Genomic DNA, 18,668 nt, shown 5'->3' with positions numbered 1-18,668 from the left:
AAATAAAAATGGTGAAGAAACTAAAAGAGAATTTTGGTGAAGGAGGAGGAGGAGGAGATGAAGAAGAAGAAGGTCAAGGACCTCTATAACTAACACAAGGACAAGGTGAAGATCAAGCTTCAAAGGATGAAGAGGAAGTCAAGCAAGAACCCAAAGACACTAGAAAGAAGAGGAAGGCATAACAAAAGAAAGTGGAGAAACCAAAGAAGAAAATGAAGAAGGAACAATGGAAGCTAGCTGCGCCTTTGACAGGTTCAAGCACAAGGGTTGCCACTACAAAAGCTAATGAATCTCATTCTAAAAAAGGTAAAAGAAGACTCATAAAGTAGAGCTAAGTGTTTCTGCAAAGAAAGTGAAGAAGATTTTGAAACTGCAAGAGAAATTAGATTATGAGAAGACTAAATTAGATGACATTAGTGAATTCAAAGTGGTAAGCCACAATTCCTAATCTGATATTGATAATCTAAGTGAGAATATAAAGAATAATGCAAATTTATATAGATTTTCACATATCAATTTTGTTAAGTCAGATAATGGAGATAAGAATAATGTTGAAGAAGCTATTTATGATATGGTGGCTAATTCTAAAACTACTCCATTGGAGATTGCTAACTCTATACCTAAATTCTTATATGAAAGAGTTGAGCAGAAATGGAAGTTCAATTTGGCAATTGAAAAACAAATTAGAGAGGCTACTTTAGCTCAAGTTATGCCTAAACTTGATAACAGAATGATCAAAAAGCCTATAGAGAAATACAAAGGGATATTTGCTACTAAATATAGAGTATTTCATACTTTGAGCAATCAAGTAGAAGAGGTGGTAACCTAGAGTAAGCTACTTTGGAAATCAATTTGTGTGTTGACCACAAAATAGTGGAAACAGTGGAAGAGGAGAAAGGAACATAGGAAGAGAAAGGAGTACCTTAAAAGGGATGAATCAGAATAGGATGACATAGAAGAGACCACAAATGTCAATGTTAGAGCACAAGTCCTCCACAAGGAGAAAAGAGAGTCAACAAGACTATGTGATTATTGAAGATGTACCTGATAATTTTACACAGAATGTGAATCCATTAAGTGAAGAGGATATAAAGAAGACACAATAAGAATCCACCAATACAACAATTGTTGGAAATACAAAAAGGAAGTAAACTGTGAGAGGTAGGGGATGAATCAACACTTAAAACTTTCAACCTCTAAAACTATTCAACACACATCCATCTCACAATCTATGCATAGAAACTAAAATACCAAATTAAACATATACATCCATAGCATGAAAGTAAATATTCAACACATGTATGACACAAGATATTTGGTTATCCAAAAACCCTCCAAGGAGAAGGTAAAACAAGGGTGTGGATGACACCCACAAATCTTCATTACTATAGTTTTAAAGTGTATCCAATGAAGGTTACAATGTTTGACCATGAAACATGATCTATCCTGTGAAAGGTCTACCCTGTTGAAGGCTTACAAGATTGTTAGATCTTACCCTATTAAAGGGTTTAAAAAAACCTTCTAAAAGTGTGCCTGGTAAGAGGACTTTAACTTACAATGAAGTAAGCACCTATTAAAGGAATTACAACAGCCTATTAAGACTACTTTGTTAAGAGATTTAACTAATTCACCTATTAAAATGTCTCAGCAATGATCCTTCGGTTAGCACTCTGTTGCTTGCTGTCAGATCACCTCTATACTAATGTGTTCTTGATCTTATCTGATCAAATGTATGTTTAGTATCCTCTAATTCCTTTCCTCTATTCTTCTTTAACTAATTATACAATGTAACTCAATTCATAACACCTGAATCACCATGAATGCTCTATTTGCACATGCAAACTCTCTTCAATTCCTTAGCATTACTTAGAGAGTTTAGGGTTTACCTTTCTTAAGAAGACCTAGGTGATTTGGGGTTAGGTATGAATCAACAGTAGTGATTCACCCATATTTTCACTTAAACCTTCTCTTTTTTTATTGGTTGCATGCAATGCATAGGGATTCATAATTAAGATTCATCCCTATCAACAAAGATCGTAAAAAAATATTTAGGTGAGCTCAAAAATGGTTTACATAGTAGTTTGTGCCAATAAAAACAACTATGTGAAAATTGTATTACTCGGCATCTAAAATCCCTGGTGCTGAACACTAACTTTAACTTCAATGTTGTCACTCGACATCTGAATGACTTAGCATGCACTGCTTGCTTGACACTTGAATCACTCGGCACTTACTATCTACTTGGCATTTGAGTGACTTGACACTTGTTGTTTACTTGGCATGCTCTATCTTGTATGTTATGCTCAACATATGTTACTTGTTCAATATGAACTAAGTAAATAACTTAAGCATATAGACACTCATTTATCAAAACCAATCTGAGATCAACAATATCTCCCTTTGACATGAGTGTCAAAAACACTTGGTCATGCATTTATGATCTTATCCATATGAGCATAACATAGATATCTAGTATCTATTCAGCTTCTATACAAAAATTTTTAAATATCACAATTTTGCAACACATGACTTATCAGTCATACCTCAAAATGTCATAACTCCCTCTGAGTTGATTATTATGTGCTATACTCTGTATTTGATACTCTTTATCTTTCTCCTACTGAGTAGATTATCTATCTATTTATCTCTGTCTCTATCTCTATCTCTATCTCTTGCATACTCTTTCTCATTATTACTCCCCCTTTTCTCTTATTCCCCCCTTTTCCTTACTCCCCCTTTTTGACACTTATGTCAATGGGTTATACACTAATCGTGTGTTTGTCCAAAAATGGTTTGTGGATCTATTATAATAGTTAGAGTTACATCCCAATTATCACAAGCTACCTCCAATGACTTGATTTGGATGGCTAGCTCGGAAGAAAGTTGTACTAAGTCTTCACATGTAGAAAGATGAGATTCTTTCTTCATGAGAGTTTCAGTGTAGGCTAGTTCCTTGTGAAATATCTCCATATGTGGAGTCAATGTAGACTAGATGCATATCAGTTTAGCCCTGATGTTGGCTTCATCTACATGTAATGTTGCTAACTATTATTGGGAATGTAGGAGGTTGCTAAAGTGTTTCTCACTTTGGGTTGGATACTTTGGTAGAGTTATGCTAGATGTATGCATAATACTCTCCTAGTTTAGGATATGACTCCTAACTTCCCTTGTGAAGAGTGTAGTGTTATTCAATTTGGTATACAAAGAGAAAATATTCTCTAGTATCTTCTTCACATTCTCTATTTTGGTTTCTAATTCAACTTGTATCAGTGCAATAGCATTTGATATCTTTTCATCAACCTTATGTTGTAACTTTCTCTCAGACTATTCAAGTAGTTTGACATTAGAATATAAGTCGGTGTCATTTACCTTCTCCACTAATCTAGTTAACTATTTTATTATTGGCCTAGTTTCCTCTAGAGTTGATAGACTAAATGCATCAATAAAATTGTCTTTGATATCAATCAAAGCTTGCTTCTACCTATGCTCCTATCTGAGCAATTCTTAATTCATCTTCTTTGCTAGGGCTTCCTGGAGTATGCCCATATGCTCAATTATTATAGTTGTAAAATCAAACTTGGACAACTCAATTACTTCATCCAAATTTACATCAACAAATGATGTAACTTCAGCTTCCTTGGATGTGCTTGGACTCTACCTTGAGGATTGTATTGGTATAGCTTCTATGCTTGACCTTTGAAGAGCTTGACTAGGAGGAGTGATAAATTTTGATAATGTTACCAATACTTGTATTGCTAATTTCTCCTCTAGCTTTGTTGTCAAACTTGACTCTTCAGTTGTGTCCTTCTCTCTCTTTGTATTACTAGTAACACCTTGATTTTGTGTTGTAGGTCCAAGAGTATCTACCTTACCTATTTGAACTTGTGTTCCTTAATCTTCTTTATCTCATCTTTCAGATTTCCAACTATCTCACCCTTATCATGTACACTTTCCTCTATAGTGACTGAGACCAGAGTACTTTGTGCCAATGTACTAATGCTAGAGGTAGTTGTCTCCTTCCTTTTATATAGCATGAGGGGTAATGTCGGTTGTATCATTTTGAATTGAGTAGGGGCTGAAGGTGTAATTTTTTTATGTACTTCCTCCCCTATCGGTACCTTATCTACCTTCTCAATCTCATTAATAGTCACCAGTATAAGATTCTCATAAAGTTTGGCTTGAGTGGTGGATACCACCAATATCTTCTTCAAGTCATCTTCTATGAGGGGATTGATGTTTTAAGTGAGTATCAAAAACATCCTTTATCTTTATTGTATCATCTTCTGTGTTCACCTCATGTAGAGGACTAGCACTCCACACTAGTGTATTTGGTACACTATGTTCTGTTGGTTATTCATCCTCAGCTAGTGCCTCTATGTCTATGTTCATGTCCATGCCTCCCTCAACTATATGTTTTTCAGTGCCTTCTTCTTTTTCTCCTTCTTTTTCCTCACCTACCTCAATAGGTGCCTACAATATTGCCTGGGATGTTGTCAAACCATATAGTGATTTCCACATCAAAGTAGTCTTTTATACAACATCCTCAATGTTATTCTACAATATATTGAATGCCCTAGATTTTGGTGCAAATTTTCTAGTATGTTTCTTAATGGATTTTTCCATTGCACCCTTACTTATTTCTAGCATTACCTAGGCAAGTGTTGTTTTTCTTATTTGTTTTTTAGTATCTAGACAATAGTGCCACTTCTACTCAACTCTCTCATACAAACTTTTGGGTATGGAGTTGGAAAGTTCAAGAGGAGCCTTTTTAAATATTGCCATCATGGAATATACTACCTATTCAACTTGATTCTTTTCAATCTTTCGAAGATTTTCAAACTCAATGTGAGAGAATCTAGATAAATCAACATTATTTATAATATTCTCACATAGATTATCCAAATTTGAAGAACTATGACTTACCACTTGAAACTAGTTATTGTCATTAGATTTAGTCTTCTTTTCATCAAATTTAGCTGAAGCAACATATTTTCTCCTCGGTCTCTTCTGAGATTCTTCACCCTTGCTAGCTTGACTAGCTCTCTTCTTCTTTGGCTTAGCTACTTCCTTAGCCTTTTGTGAAGTGGTCCTTATGCTAGCCCTTGTTGTATGTACTATAGTTTGAGTAGGTTCTGTAACCTTCTTTGGTTTTCTTACTATAGGTGCTTTAGCTTTTCTTTTCTTCTTTTTAGTAGTTGTAGGTGCTTCACTAGCTTCTTCTCCCTTGACACCTTCTACAATTTCTATTTTCTCTTCTTGTTGGTCCTCTCCTTGACCTTGGGTGATGGAAAGTGATGCTTGGATAGGTGCATTCTCTTCTTCTTCTTCTTCATCATCATCATATTCTTCTTCTTCTTCTACCCCTTCACCAAATTTCTCTTTCAGTTTCTTTACCATCTTATGCTTCTTTCTAATTATTGAAGGAGTCTTCAAGTACTTTTTGATTTTTGATTTTTCCACATCATAATTCCCAAAATTTGTAGCCTCCTTGTCCACTTCTTCTACAATTAATGCTCTTATTATTGCAGAGGCTTCATCAATGTTGATTTCATATCCCAATGGTCTTAACCATCTAACTCTAGGAACTATTGCCTGGACATATGTAAAGTCAGTATCAACTAGGAAGAAAAAATCATTAAAATGGTTTTCCACTAGTGAAACTGGTATCCTCAATATTTTCTTCATTGTCTACTTGAAGTCTTCAAAGTAGCTTGTCACGACTAACTCACAATAATCACTTAGTTTCTTAATGAATTCACCTATTTGCATTGGAATAGGTTTGTTTATCTTGCATGTAACTTTACCAAAAGTAGGAAATGTATTCTGTACATACAAGAATGGATCCAAATTTACATTGTGCACTTTTGGTCTTCCTTATGGCTCCCAAATTCTTAGTCAATTGTTGTAACTGCAACTTGGCAAGATCATAAGTATGATCTTTCTTCACTATCTTGTATCCTACGTCCACTGCAATACATGGAACATTGTTAAGCCTATTGCATTGATAGAGATTATGTGCTATAATCCTCACTACAAAAGTAATTAAGGGATCTTTGATTGTATCTATTGTCATCCCTCATTTATTCCATATAGCCCCTATATTCCTTTTAATTACCTATTTTTCTTCACTCCTCAATGTCTTGGGCTAATCTAGGGTTGGATACCCTGTAATTCTATGCACAATTTTCTTGGTGATTTTCACTAATCCATTCTCTAATCATACAGAATTGTCACATATCCTGCTCAAAACTATCTGTATCCATTCTATCTTGAAGATGTTGGGGAAATCTAGGGCACGAGTTAACCCTTTCTTCTCAACAATTTTGAATTCCTCCTTCAACACTCTATTTTTACACAATTTCCCATATGTCTCCCTAATTTCAATGTCTCCCATGCTTCCAATCTTACATGTATAGCAGCATCTAACATCTTGAATCATTAAGTCTTTTGGTTGCATCATTGAAAATGCACCAAATGGATCTTGTTTATAAGCTATATTTGGAATAGCTCTAAAATTAGGTTGTTTAATCTCATTGCTTATCAATTATACATTCAAATTCCTTTCCCTCTACAACCTTGGCTACTGAAGAACTAGATATCATTTCACAAAAGTAGGTTTTGTGAAAATTCAAACTACATAGCTCAACACATGATAAATACCTTTGTGAATCTGCAGTGATGGTGTCAAGCATTTATTGAATTTGTTTGCAAATGATCAGGACAATTTCTCTGGTTCATCTTTATCTCTTCATCCTCTCTTTCAAATTTGAATGATATCAAATGAGTAGAAATTGATCATATAAACCTCAAAACCTTGCAACTGATTCTTAGTGCTTACACAACTATAAGCTCAACTTCCATGAAGTTTCCTTTTCACTCAGCAATCACTACAAGCTCATGTCAATATTAAAAAAATTGGTAGCTCGACATCAACTAATCATTTCACTCAACAACCATAGTGAAACTTTTCATGCTCGGCAATAACATGAAAACTAATAAAACTTAAAGATTTCTTCTTTAGTCTTAACAACACTTTGCATCTTTCTTCATGTATATGTAATCTTTTTAGAACTAAATCCTTGGAACTAATGTAAAGGATATCCTTTTAGATATTAGTCCCACTTACCTCTTGATTGCTTAATTGGAGGAGGTGTGATCACCTAACCCATTAGCTAAAGTGATCCCTTCTACACTTGATGTGCTACAATCTTCCTTTCTCTTCCATGTCTTGTTCATTTCATCTTTAATATTCTCAACATTTGCCTTTCCTTTGCATTTTTTGAACTCACTATTTGGTGCCTTTGACCTTGTTGGACAACTTCTACTTATGTGACCAGTCTTCAAATAGCCGAAACATGTGGTTTGACTCAGCCATCTACTATAGTCACTTCTAAAATGTGTTCTTATGCAATTTTCAGCAACATTTCTATACTCTTGACAATAGTGATAACTATACTTTGTATTATAATCCCAATTATAAGAGTTTTCATCGTGCTTTACCTTTTTTTGCTTGTTTGGTGACCATTTAGGCTTGGATCTGCATTCATACGCTCTATGTCCATACGTCTGATAGTTATAGCAATGTTCTTCAAATCTTTGTGAGCTTATAATCTTGGTTCTACATTCATGTGCTTGATGTCCTTGTTTGTTATATTTATGGAAATGACCCATGAACTTCTGCTTAGGATTCTAATTCGTAGTCTTGCTCCTACAAACATTAGCATGATGCCCTATCTTACCACAATTATGACAAGTAGGTTTGGAGTTCTTACCTTTGTTACTTCTTTCTTTGCCACTTTTGGATGATTCTCCTTCTTCAGTACTAGTGTATCCCAATCTAGAAGTATTATTGTTAGATCTAGGGATCTAGGCAATCTCATCAATCGTTCAAAGTATTTGACGGCTTCACTAAGTTTGTTGAATAAGTATCTCATGCTTTTGATATTTCAGACTCATTGTCCAATAAGCCTATCATAGAACAACTTGTACATATAGTTGATAGGATAAAAGATGAAGATATAGAGACCAATAAAAAAGGTTATTGGAATGGTTTGAGAGGAAATTTTATACTAAAGTCATGGATAAGATATCCAGTGCCATTAAACTAAGGCAAGTTGATTTGTCAACTAAAATGGACAGTGTGAAGAAAGTTTTGAATAATATTTACTCTCTATATAGTAAATTATGTAATGTTGATTTGTTTACTCAAGAAACTCAATGAACAATTGATCTATTGCAAGGAGATCTTATGTCTATAGGATCTACATTGAAGAAATCACCTAGAACTAGTCAATTAGATTTTTATAGAGATTATTGTTGACGCAGAGTATGCTTACCAAGTTGCAAGTAAACGATGCTAATATAAGATCAAAATTGATCAACTTTCAGTCCATGTTGACCCCACACATGGAATTTTTACAAATAGAACTAGCCTTTGCCGAGACGTTGTTAAAGAAATTATCTCATCTTTCAACACAAGAAGCTCTAGTTGATATGGCATCCAATCTATAAATACAAATTCAATCATTAGATGCAACTAGAGATAATTGGGATTCCACCTTAGGAATCATTATGGAAGTACACAAGACATTTTTGGATAAATATACTTTAAGTGTACCTCCCTCATAGACATAAGTGTCAAAAGGGGGGATTTTGTAAATTTTGGAGCATTTTGTGAAGACATCTATCTACTCAAAGGGAGTCACAGAACCAAAATTAAGTATTTACTTAGGGGGACTAACATAACAAGGTAATGACAACATTTGTTCCAATTTTTGAGATTTTGTATAGAGACCAAGCAACAAATTATATATTGTCTAACTTATGCATGAGATAAGATTATATATACCATGAAAAAGTGTTTTTTCCACTCATTTCAATGGGAGAGATTGTTAATCTCATTATGGTTTTGAAAAAGTAGTGACAAAACACTTAGTCATTATCTAGAATAGTTGGTTGGCCATCACTATGACTGAGCCACTGCTTAGGTTGAGTGCATAGAGTATGCTAGGCATAAGTGTCTAGACAATACATGCTAAGTGATATGACAGTTAGTGTCAAGTACTTAGTGTGTGTTGAGTCACTTAGGTATTGGAAAAATAGAAGGTGTTGAGCAAGAAGTGTGTGCCAAGTGATTCAAATGCTGAGCAATAGTATGTGCTGAGCCATTTAGAAACTAAGTTACAATAGATAGAACATAGTTAAGGCTAAGAATCATAAGCCTATTGATGCTATGTAAATCATTTTTGGCCGACATGAACATTAATTTTTGATATTAAGAGGTAAGGATCAATTCATATTACACAACCCTATGAAACACATGACACCAATCAAAGAAAGGGAAGTATTAGGCAGCAATAGCAATCAACTAGAGTCATTGATTATGATCTAAATGATTTTCCAAATTCTTGTTTAAAGAAGTAAACCCTAAGGGAAGTTATCATAATGCAAAGGGAAGTATCACATGTGAAGAAGAGAAGGCATTCATGATGAAGAGAATGATTGATTGAAGGATAAGCAATGCAGAATTGGTTGACCATAATAGAGTTAGTTGTGAAGTCAAGAAATCAAAGATTAGAGAAGATATATTAGATTAGGAGGATAAAGAAACAAATTGTAAAGAGGAGATCTAACATCTAGTAGAGAAGTGCTAACAGAAGGATTGGGTACTAAATCATTTTGATAGGTGATACATGGTAAATCTCTTAACAGAGTAGTCCTAACAAACTTTTGTAAATCTTCTAACAAATTTCTTACTTAGTTGTAAGTTTAAATCCTTTAATCAAGGTAAGACCTAAGGGTCTTATAAGCCTTTAATAGGGTAGATCATAGTTTGTGATCAAAACTTTGTATCCATAATTGGCCACACTTTATTGTTGTAGTAGTGAAGATTTGTGGGTGTCATCCCCAACCCGATTTTACCTTCTCATTGGAGGGTTTCTAGGTAACCAAAAATCTTTTGTGTTATGTTTTTACTTTATGCTATGGATGTGATGCATGCTTACATATTTTAGTTTACATGTTAAGTTATGAGATGGATGAATGGTGAAATGTTTTAGTGTAAAAGTTTTAAGTTTTGATTCACCACCCCCCCCCCCCCCCCCCCCTCAAAACTTACTTTCCCATTTATATTTCCAACAGAGAGAATGACATGTCTGAGACCAAACATTTCCCAACCAATAGAAAGACCAAGCCAGGTATATGGCTAGTCATAGTAGAATGCATTGAGGTGCAGTTGAGAGAGTGTTGTAGTATTTGAGGGGTACATCTATGTATTCTTTAAATTTTCATGGTTATACCACTAAACCTCAATAATTAGTTTATATTCATGGATATGTAGATTTAGATTGGAAAAGTGACATTTCCAGAAGGATATCTAGATGGAAAGGTGAATTTGGAAAATGTTGATACTTTGGTGGATGTCATAGATGGATTGGAAAATACATTTAACAATGATAAGTTTAGATGAAATGATAGTTATATGAGCCCTAGGGCCTTGAGAAGGTGAGAGATTTTTCACTCTTAATAGGTCTATAAAAAGTGAGAAAATGTTAGGATTAATGTGTCCCATCCTTAGAGGAACCAAACATGCTAATACTATTTATTTATTTATTTTACACCCACTTCAAAAGTCCTAAAATTAAGGAGCAAGTATGATAAGTTTCTATTATGAAACTATGAAAAAAAATCTATTATGACCATGGTAGCTACTTACTAGTTCGATGGAAGAGTCACGGAGAGTTGCATTTTGGTACATGATATTTTTGGTGGAGTTCATTGTTAAAAAGTGGTGTAAGGTTGGTATTGCATTTGGAAAGAATGCCATTATGGATGAATTGTTATTTGTTTTATTGAAAGTTTCTATGTGCAACATGCATTGGTTTAGAAAGTTTTTATTTACAACACCACATACCTCTTTGGTATTAGAGATGGTTTGGAAACCGTGGGCTTTTTAAATATGTTGAGCTCTATAAATATGTATATACTTAGTGAAATTTTTGATGATAGGTTAGGTATCTTCTTAAGAGTGTTTATGTGATGAATATTCTCTAAAATCCTTTGTTGGTGTATTTACCCCTAGAGAGTATTGGCTCTAGACATTGTATTGCAACTCTTAAACTATTTTTGATAATATAATTGAGTCTAACATCTTTTGGAGCGCAATTTTTTATCTCGAAAGGGTTTTCCCATGTTTGTTTAGTACTCTAGTTTTATTTTCTTAAATATGATTTTGCATGTGTTGATCTAGTTTGGAATAGTTTAAGGGTTTGTAAGAGATTATCCACATGATCATCTCCTATTAGATTGATCATTTGGAAGCATTAATCTGCACTTGGATTTGTTTCACTTTTCAAAGGATCTTGATCAATTCATAAGCTAGGCTCTAAGTTCTTTGATGCTATCAAAATATATTTTTAGTACGATTGAGAATAATGTTAATATTTTATTAGTTGAGGATAATATTATGTAAGTTAATAATATTAGATAAAACTCACATTTAATAGTCAAAAGATCTAGAAAACTCCTTGTCAAAGAAACATGTTTTGATAGAGTTATATTTCCAATACACAATCTTATATTTGGATAATTTGTGGGTTATCATTGAAGAGGAAAGGATTCTAGAAATATCTAGTGCATATAGTCTAAAAGTAATTTTGAAGATGAGTTTTTACTAGCTAACTTGATGTACTAGGTAAAGTTGCAATTCACTAGTTAAAATTAAGGTAAGGTAAGAGTAGGGCCCCCATCCCATTATTTTTTCCTCCATCCACAATTATTCTTATTGATTGGGGGGTAGGGGGGTATGGGGGAGCCCGATATCTAATATGAACAAGATGACGCCCTCAATATTCTGCAAGATACACCCCCAACCAACTCCATAAAGGAATGGATAGCTGAGGGCAATCACCTTACTTTATCTCCATCCTGTTGACTGCCCTTTCACTATACATCAATTGTACAGATGCATATGGCAGAGTGGGTACAACCACGTTAACCTCATAAGTGATATCCTTTTGCTTAGTTTTCTTATCTTTAATTAATTCAATAAAATGGACATAGATTCATTAATAATAAAACACTTTCTTTAATCAAGTATTTTAGTTTATTTGTCAATTTAGAGGTATGGAATCATAAATGACCACATTCATAGTGTCCACAATTGACATGATGGAATCCTACCTTATGGACCTTAGGATTACCATATAGTTGGGGGAATTTTTTTTTATAGAAATAATTTCTTCTTGACATTATTGATTAGATAAGATAAATCGATACTTATCAATTGTATGCAGATTTATTATATTATGTTAATGGTTTACTTATCTATTGAATAATTATTACATTGCCTGTACTAGTTTCAATAATAATGCCATTATCATCACTACCAAACTTCTTAAGAACAATATTATCTTCCTTGAAAATATTAAATCTATGCATTTTTCAAATGATTGCCTTCTAACATAAAGGGTAAAAGTGTTTTCCTACCCTAAATATTGTACCAAACATATTTACGAAGTATTCAATTTGTCTTATAAAAAAAGTCAACCCTAGCTCTAAATCTAGTAGTCAACCAATAATTCTAGTATGTAATGGTCTATATCAAACAACATCTATAAATATTACCTCCACCTAGACTATATTATGGACATGTGATCCAATTCCTTAAATTATTTCAAATTATGGTCTTATTGACATGGAAGTATGCATCCTTTCTTGAGGTATGATCCTCAAGTGACCTTGTGTAACATGGGAACAACCTCCAAGTGTTGGACTTGTGCTCTAACGTTGAATCCCCAAAGAAGGCTGAATTCCTTACAATCAGGATGCACCTAACTACTCTTGAGTGAAAAAGGGAGAAGGAGATGTAGGAAAGCAAATTACCTAATCTAATCTAAAGGGGTTGATGGACCTAATTGAAATGTTTGCAACTCTGCTCTTATATCCACAACACATCAATGGAAATCCCAAATACATGGATCCTAACTTTATTCCACTCTCAAAGAATCACATGTAGGTTTGGAACTGATCAAATACTAGATGAAAAGACATCTTCACAATATAGTAGTCATCAACAGTTTTGAACACAACATATAAACCTTAGAAACTTACACAGAAAAATTCAACACAAAGAAAAATACATGCACAAATGAGCTAAAAAGTGACCTATTTCATTAATGGAAAGAAAGTAATGCAGTTGCAGAGCACAAGGCTACTGCAAATAGATATAACAGAATAGGGAAGAACCCTTAAAACATATTTACAACTATCTTTTATAGAGTTCCGGCATAACTCTAATATTTTCATTGAGTTCAAACTCCAACCAAGTGGAGTTGGATTACAAAGGAGAGCAATAGTTGTTGAACAGGGGAAATCATGATTAGATGGACATCCCCATTCATAAAATCCAATGTTTTACATGCAAATTTGATTTGAATGGAGAGAAGCAGCGGCCATGACCATTCTGATTGGGTATATGGATAAGCAAGGTAGAAATGGAGCATCCTTTGCATTTACCAGGCATGGAGAACATAAATGGGTGGTTGTAACTGATCAAAGGATCTAATTGTCATCACTAAACTGCTATTTTCATGTTCACAACTATGCCAAGTTAGATATGTCATTGAGTCAACTACATTTAATCATCAAAAATTTCCACTTGACCCAATATCCTTGAAGTATCCCACCATCTCATCCAGCTTTCCTTCTTTATGTTGACCTACGCTGACTGCCTCTGATTGTGGCTTTGAGACTTGTTTTTCTTATTAGTTGTCTAGCCCTATGAAGCTGCAATCTCTTCACGTTATGCCATATCACTGCATCACAACCTTTTATCTCTTTACCCCTTTGAACATTGTGACCTTGTACTCAACATGAAAATGACCCTTCATAACATCGTTGTCGTCTAGACTTAACATCCCTCATATTATGCAATGCTACAAAAACTCAATCTCTAACTACATCACCCCATCAAAACCACCAACTGATCATTTCCACTAACAGTTGCAAATGAGTGAAACCATTATACTGACCACCATTGCACCATTGCAACTCAAATAATTAACCCAAAGGCTAACCCTGCGATGGTGCATACAAAGTATTCACTTCTTTGCAACCTTGACCTTGGGTTGACCATTTAACTGTGCGATGAAGCAACCAAGGGCTTCCCCACTTCACAGCTCTAACCCAGGGTAACCCTTAACTACATGTGAGGATGTGAAGGTACTTAAATTGACTACAACTCCTCATTGTCGCATCATCACAACTTAAAATACTGAAGCTCTTTGATGGGGTTATATTGATTCAATTGATTCGCTTTCATTCGATGAACTCCTTCAAAACTGGTTACATTAACCACCCTTACAATGAACTACTTCAAAATCGCATTGATAGTTAACCTAACTATTTCTCATCCTCACAACCCAACTCGCAGTTAAGCCATAAACTAGAGTGAAAAAGAGAAAAGGGATGATTGCATCATCGCAACATGGATTTTCTCATATGATGCAAAGGAATTAAAAGACTTAGGGATATAAGGAAAAGTCAAAGTTTTACGTATCTTTCTTATCATGCATGGCAATAAATGAACCAACCAAATGAACATGATCATGGTTGCCACCCTGGTTTTCATGGGATTGGTAATATTTGGAAATCAAGGGGAGGGGGCGAGGGGGAAAAAATGGTCAACCGGTCCATTGTACCATTTTTAACTCTAAATCATCTACTCCCTAAGTTGAACTTTGGAGATTTTGGTTGTTATTGGATAACTTGTGCACCGAATCACTTGAGAATTTAAGAATTTGTACTTATAAATAGTTATGGCTTAGTACTAAGTATTAGATAGAAATGTTAAAAACATAACACAACTATCTTAAAATATTCATGCCCCGGAATTAAGATTTTATAAAGAATGCATTTTTCATCATTCAATTTACATTTCTTTTTGGGCACATCTTTAATGCTGTAATCATCATCAAATTTATTTGACTTGTTCTCAAACAAGTTGTAAACCTCCTATTTTCTTCATAAAATAGTAAACTCCATTATTATTTTTGTCATAATCTACATTGTACAAAGATGAAGCATCTATAAACTAGACAATGAACATAACATATTCCTACAACTTAAATTCATAATACAAACTATCATATAAATAACAATACAAATCCAATTTAAATCAATTATGATATACAACTAAACATTTATATAAATAAAAAAATTCACAATAAAAACACATTTCGAATTCTTTTCAATTTACCATTTATATATTTATGTCCCATCTTGTATTATTTCACCTATCATCCACTTAATTGTAAACTATGTATACCCATACACCCTTTACTACACACAAAGGCAATTCAATAAATACTTGCATTAAGGCAATTCAATAAATACTTACATTATTCAATCATATATCAGCTTCTAGACTAAATGCAACAATACAAATGCTTAATCTTTCTAAATTTAAAATTAGTAGCATCTCATATCTAAGAACTCTCTCTCTCTGAATTCCATACAAGTACATTCTATTGTTTGGAAGTATAAACAAGCCATAAACATTAAAGTTACTGTTAACATATACTTGATCACATTAGCAGACGAGGACAGATGATCTCCTATCTATTTACAAACCCCTGCTAAGTACATTTATTATACAATATATATTGTTTAATACTACTTGTTGGGCTCTTTCTCCTTAAAAACCCCACTTTGGTACTCTGGTTCACAAAACTCTCCTCCAAGTTCATCACATGCCTCACCTGGAAACACACTACACCACAAACATAAAAACCATTCAATTCAAGCCCATAAAAAAAAATCCAATCAGGGGCAAGGAAAAAATCATACCCATATTAAAAAAACTGAATATGGATCAGAAAAATTCTCACCCATAATTAAAAAAAACTGAATGTGTATCATAAAAATCCATATCCATTACAAAATTCTGAATGTGGATGAGAAAAAAAGCCTACAAAAAGTTAAACAATAAAAATCCTTACGTTTTGGGACTCGAATTGTATTCAACATATTCTCTCTCAGTACCCTCTTCTTGTGGAGATTTCTCTTTTGAAGAGGACTCCATTTTGAGCTTTACTTCAGCACCAATTTTTCCTTCACATGACTCTCCTCCCACTGTATCACATGCCTCTGCTGGAAAAACCCTTCATATGAAATGCCCATTATCATTAATCATATTTTTACCATCACTTCTTAAATAAAATATAGATTATTATAATTGAAACTTAACATTAATTGATTTTTTAGTCTATTGTTGAAGTTGAATGATTCTAAATAGAATATCAATAAAATTGAATGATTGTTCATAATGAATCTAAATAATGCAATTTTTATTTCTAGATATGCTTGTGTGTGAGTTTTTGTCATTAACGTTACATCTTTCTCTACATTTTTTTCTCTCATCCCATTATAAATCACAAAGTATGATCTAAAACATTGATGACAAAAACTCGCATACAATCAAATTCAGAAATATAAATACATTAGATTACAGAAATCTGATAATATGAATCTATATCGATTCATATATAAAACACCCACTACCATTAATCATTACTTCCATAAAATTATCTGTGATATAAACCAACCATCAACTATCATAATGAAACTTAAATTTTAGTATTTATTAGCTTTTGATCTACAATGAAACTAAATGATTCTAAATATCAACTATTATTATTGGAATTAAGTTTTAGTTTTCATAGATATTTGATTATAGATAAGATTTTTAAATGAATTATCTACGAAGCTGATTTATTCTAAATAGATTCATTATGAATCCTGCGCATATAAGAAACGAAATTGATATCATTTTAAAATGAACTTGATGAACTGATTACTTTGAATTCTTGATTCTAACCGAATCATTAAAAAAAATTACTTACGATTTTGGAGAAGACTTATAATCTACATATGGATCATTAGCAGCCATGGCTCTCCATCTGTACACAAGTTCTTGCTTGGATTTTGCAGAGGAGGATAAGCTTTTCAAATGGGCTCCTCTTATTTGGGTGTTGTTAGAGAGCATGGATGGAGAAAGAGGTGGGGCTGACATGTTCATCGCCATTGCTGCTTGCATTTTCTTTCTTCTTGTCAAGATATAATAACAAGGCTTCTCATTCAGCCAATTTATTGTGTTAAGATCTAGGTTTTTCTTTTCTTTTTTGGTCTATATGGCTGAGGGGATAAGGTGCTTACGTCATATTGGATAGAAGATCACAAGTAAGGGTCCAAGTGGCTCCAATGCAAGGATCTTTCTAGGAATTCATTGCCTCAAGTTATGGATCAAACCACCTAGTGGGAAAAAAGAATGAAGGCTTTGTAAAAGAGAGGTAGGCCAAGGGTAGATAATTTAAACTTTATTTTATATATTTATTGTTGGTCCAATGAAGAAATTAAGTTTCTTTAACAAATTTTCCTTTAGATTATGGGTTGTTTAAAATCTTTTTTATTGCATTAATGAAATTAGTATAGTTATGCTATTCATTTGAACTATGTGTTTATTTTGATGAGATTTTCTGGTGTGATGGTGTATAAACTAGTATAGATATCTTAAATAATTCTATCTAAAGAATGCCGATAGATATCCACTACAAAATAATTATAATTTAATTTACTACATCTAAAATTATTTATATTTCCTTTATCTCCATTTATTTAGTTTTTTATTTTAATTTCTTAAAAAATAGATGATTTATATTACAAATATAATAATTTATATGGATATTTTATGTGGTATTTATTAAATTATTTTTAAAAGTATATTCTATTTATAATAAAATTTAAACTTTTAACATGTAGATAGTTGTCAAATTTAACCTAGAAGAATAAAAGTTAACACTAACATGGTCACACCAATCTCACTCCCCCATTTGCCATTGTAGAATGCCTATCGGCATTAATAAGATTTATTTTAGCATCGAGGTTGACTTATGATGGTTTTCATTTTTTTCTATTTTACTTTTATTTTAATATATTTACAATTTATTTCTTTTTAGTCACTCAAAGTTTTATATATATCATAACAAGGGAGTTAACCCTTACACTATCATAAGTTGAAGGTGTCAAAGAGAGCAATAATATTAAAATAGGATTGTTGGCTTTTTTAGGCCATCAACCACTTATTAACAACATGTGAACAAAACAAGTGTTGTAAAAAATAAAATAAACTATACACTAGCACAAAGGCTAGTAGTCCTCCTCAAGAGTGGGAGGATCTCTCACTCACTTCATGTGAAGGAGGGTGTGAGTTTAAACAATTATTTTCCCTACTTTGTTGAGTTGTTTATGAAATGTTTTCATTAGGATCTCTACAAGGGGGAGCCACTAACAAAGCACCATCTGGACTTCTAGAAGAAGGATATTGCTACTTTTGATTTAGAATGGGACCAGTATCCTCTTGAGGATTATCAGTCACCTCATGCATACTTTGACAATATTGGAATGGTACAACATCTGGTAGGGAAGACATTTATACCTGATATGGCAGTAAAGGATCATGGGATAAATTTCACAGATGATTATGAGGTCTGTATTAGGGATTATTGTAGAATGATTCTAAAGCTTACATAAAAAGTGCTTAACCTATAAATACTACTTAAAACATGCTACAAGAACACCCCTAAAGTGTTGGATCCCTTGTACAATTGGGA

General features: G+C 33.3%; 1 protein-coding gene across 1 annotated transcript; it reads right to left on the bottom strand.

Annotated features, from left to right (window-relative positions):
• Nucleotides 1-15,350: 15,350 nt before the first annotated feature.
• On the bottom strand, nt 15,351-17,161 carry CCL (CCR-like protein). The gene is made up of 3 exons (XM_089800906.1): nt 16,902-17,161; nt 15,999-16,160; nt 15,351-15,769 (listed from the first exon to the last, which is right to left on the bottom strand). Exons 1-3 carry the CDS (start codon nt 17,093-17,095, stop codon nt 15,673-15,675), a joined length of 453 nt encoding a protein of 150 aa, XP_089657032.1. The 5' UTR covers nt 17,096-17,161; the 3' UTR covers nt 15,351-15,672.
• Nucleotides 17,162-18,668: the final 1,507 nt, after the last annotated feature.

The sequence above is a fragment of the Cupressus sempervirens genome, chromosome 9 (genome assembly GCF_028749045.1).
Source record: "Cupressus sempervirens isolate cs-2001-9-10 chromosome 9, ASM2874904v1, whole genome shotgun sequence".
NCBI classification, from domain to species: Eukaryota; Viridiplantae; Streptophyta; class Pinopsida; order Cupressales; family Cupressaceae; genus Cupressus; species Cupressus sempervirens.
The sequence above is the reverse complement of the archived record's forward strand: the minus strand, read 5'-3'. Positions and strand labels throughout refer to the sequence as shown.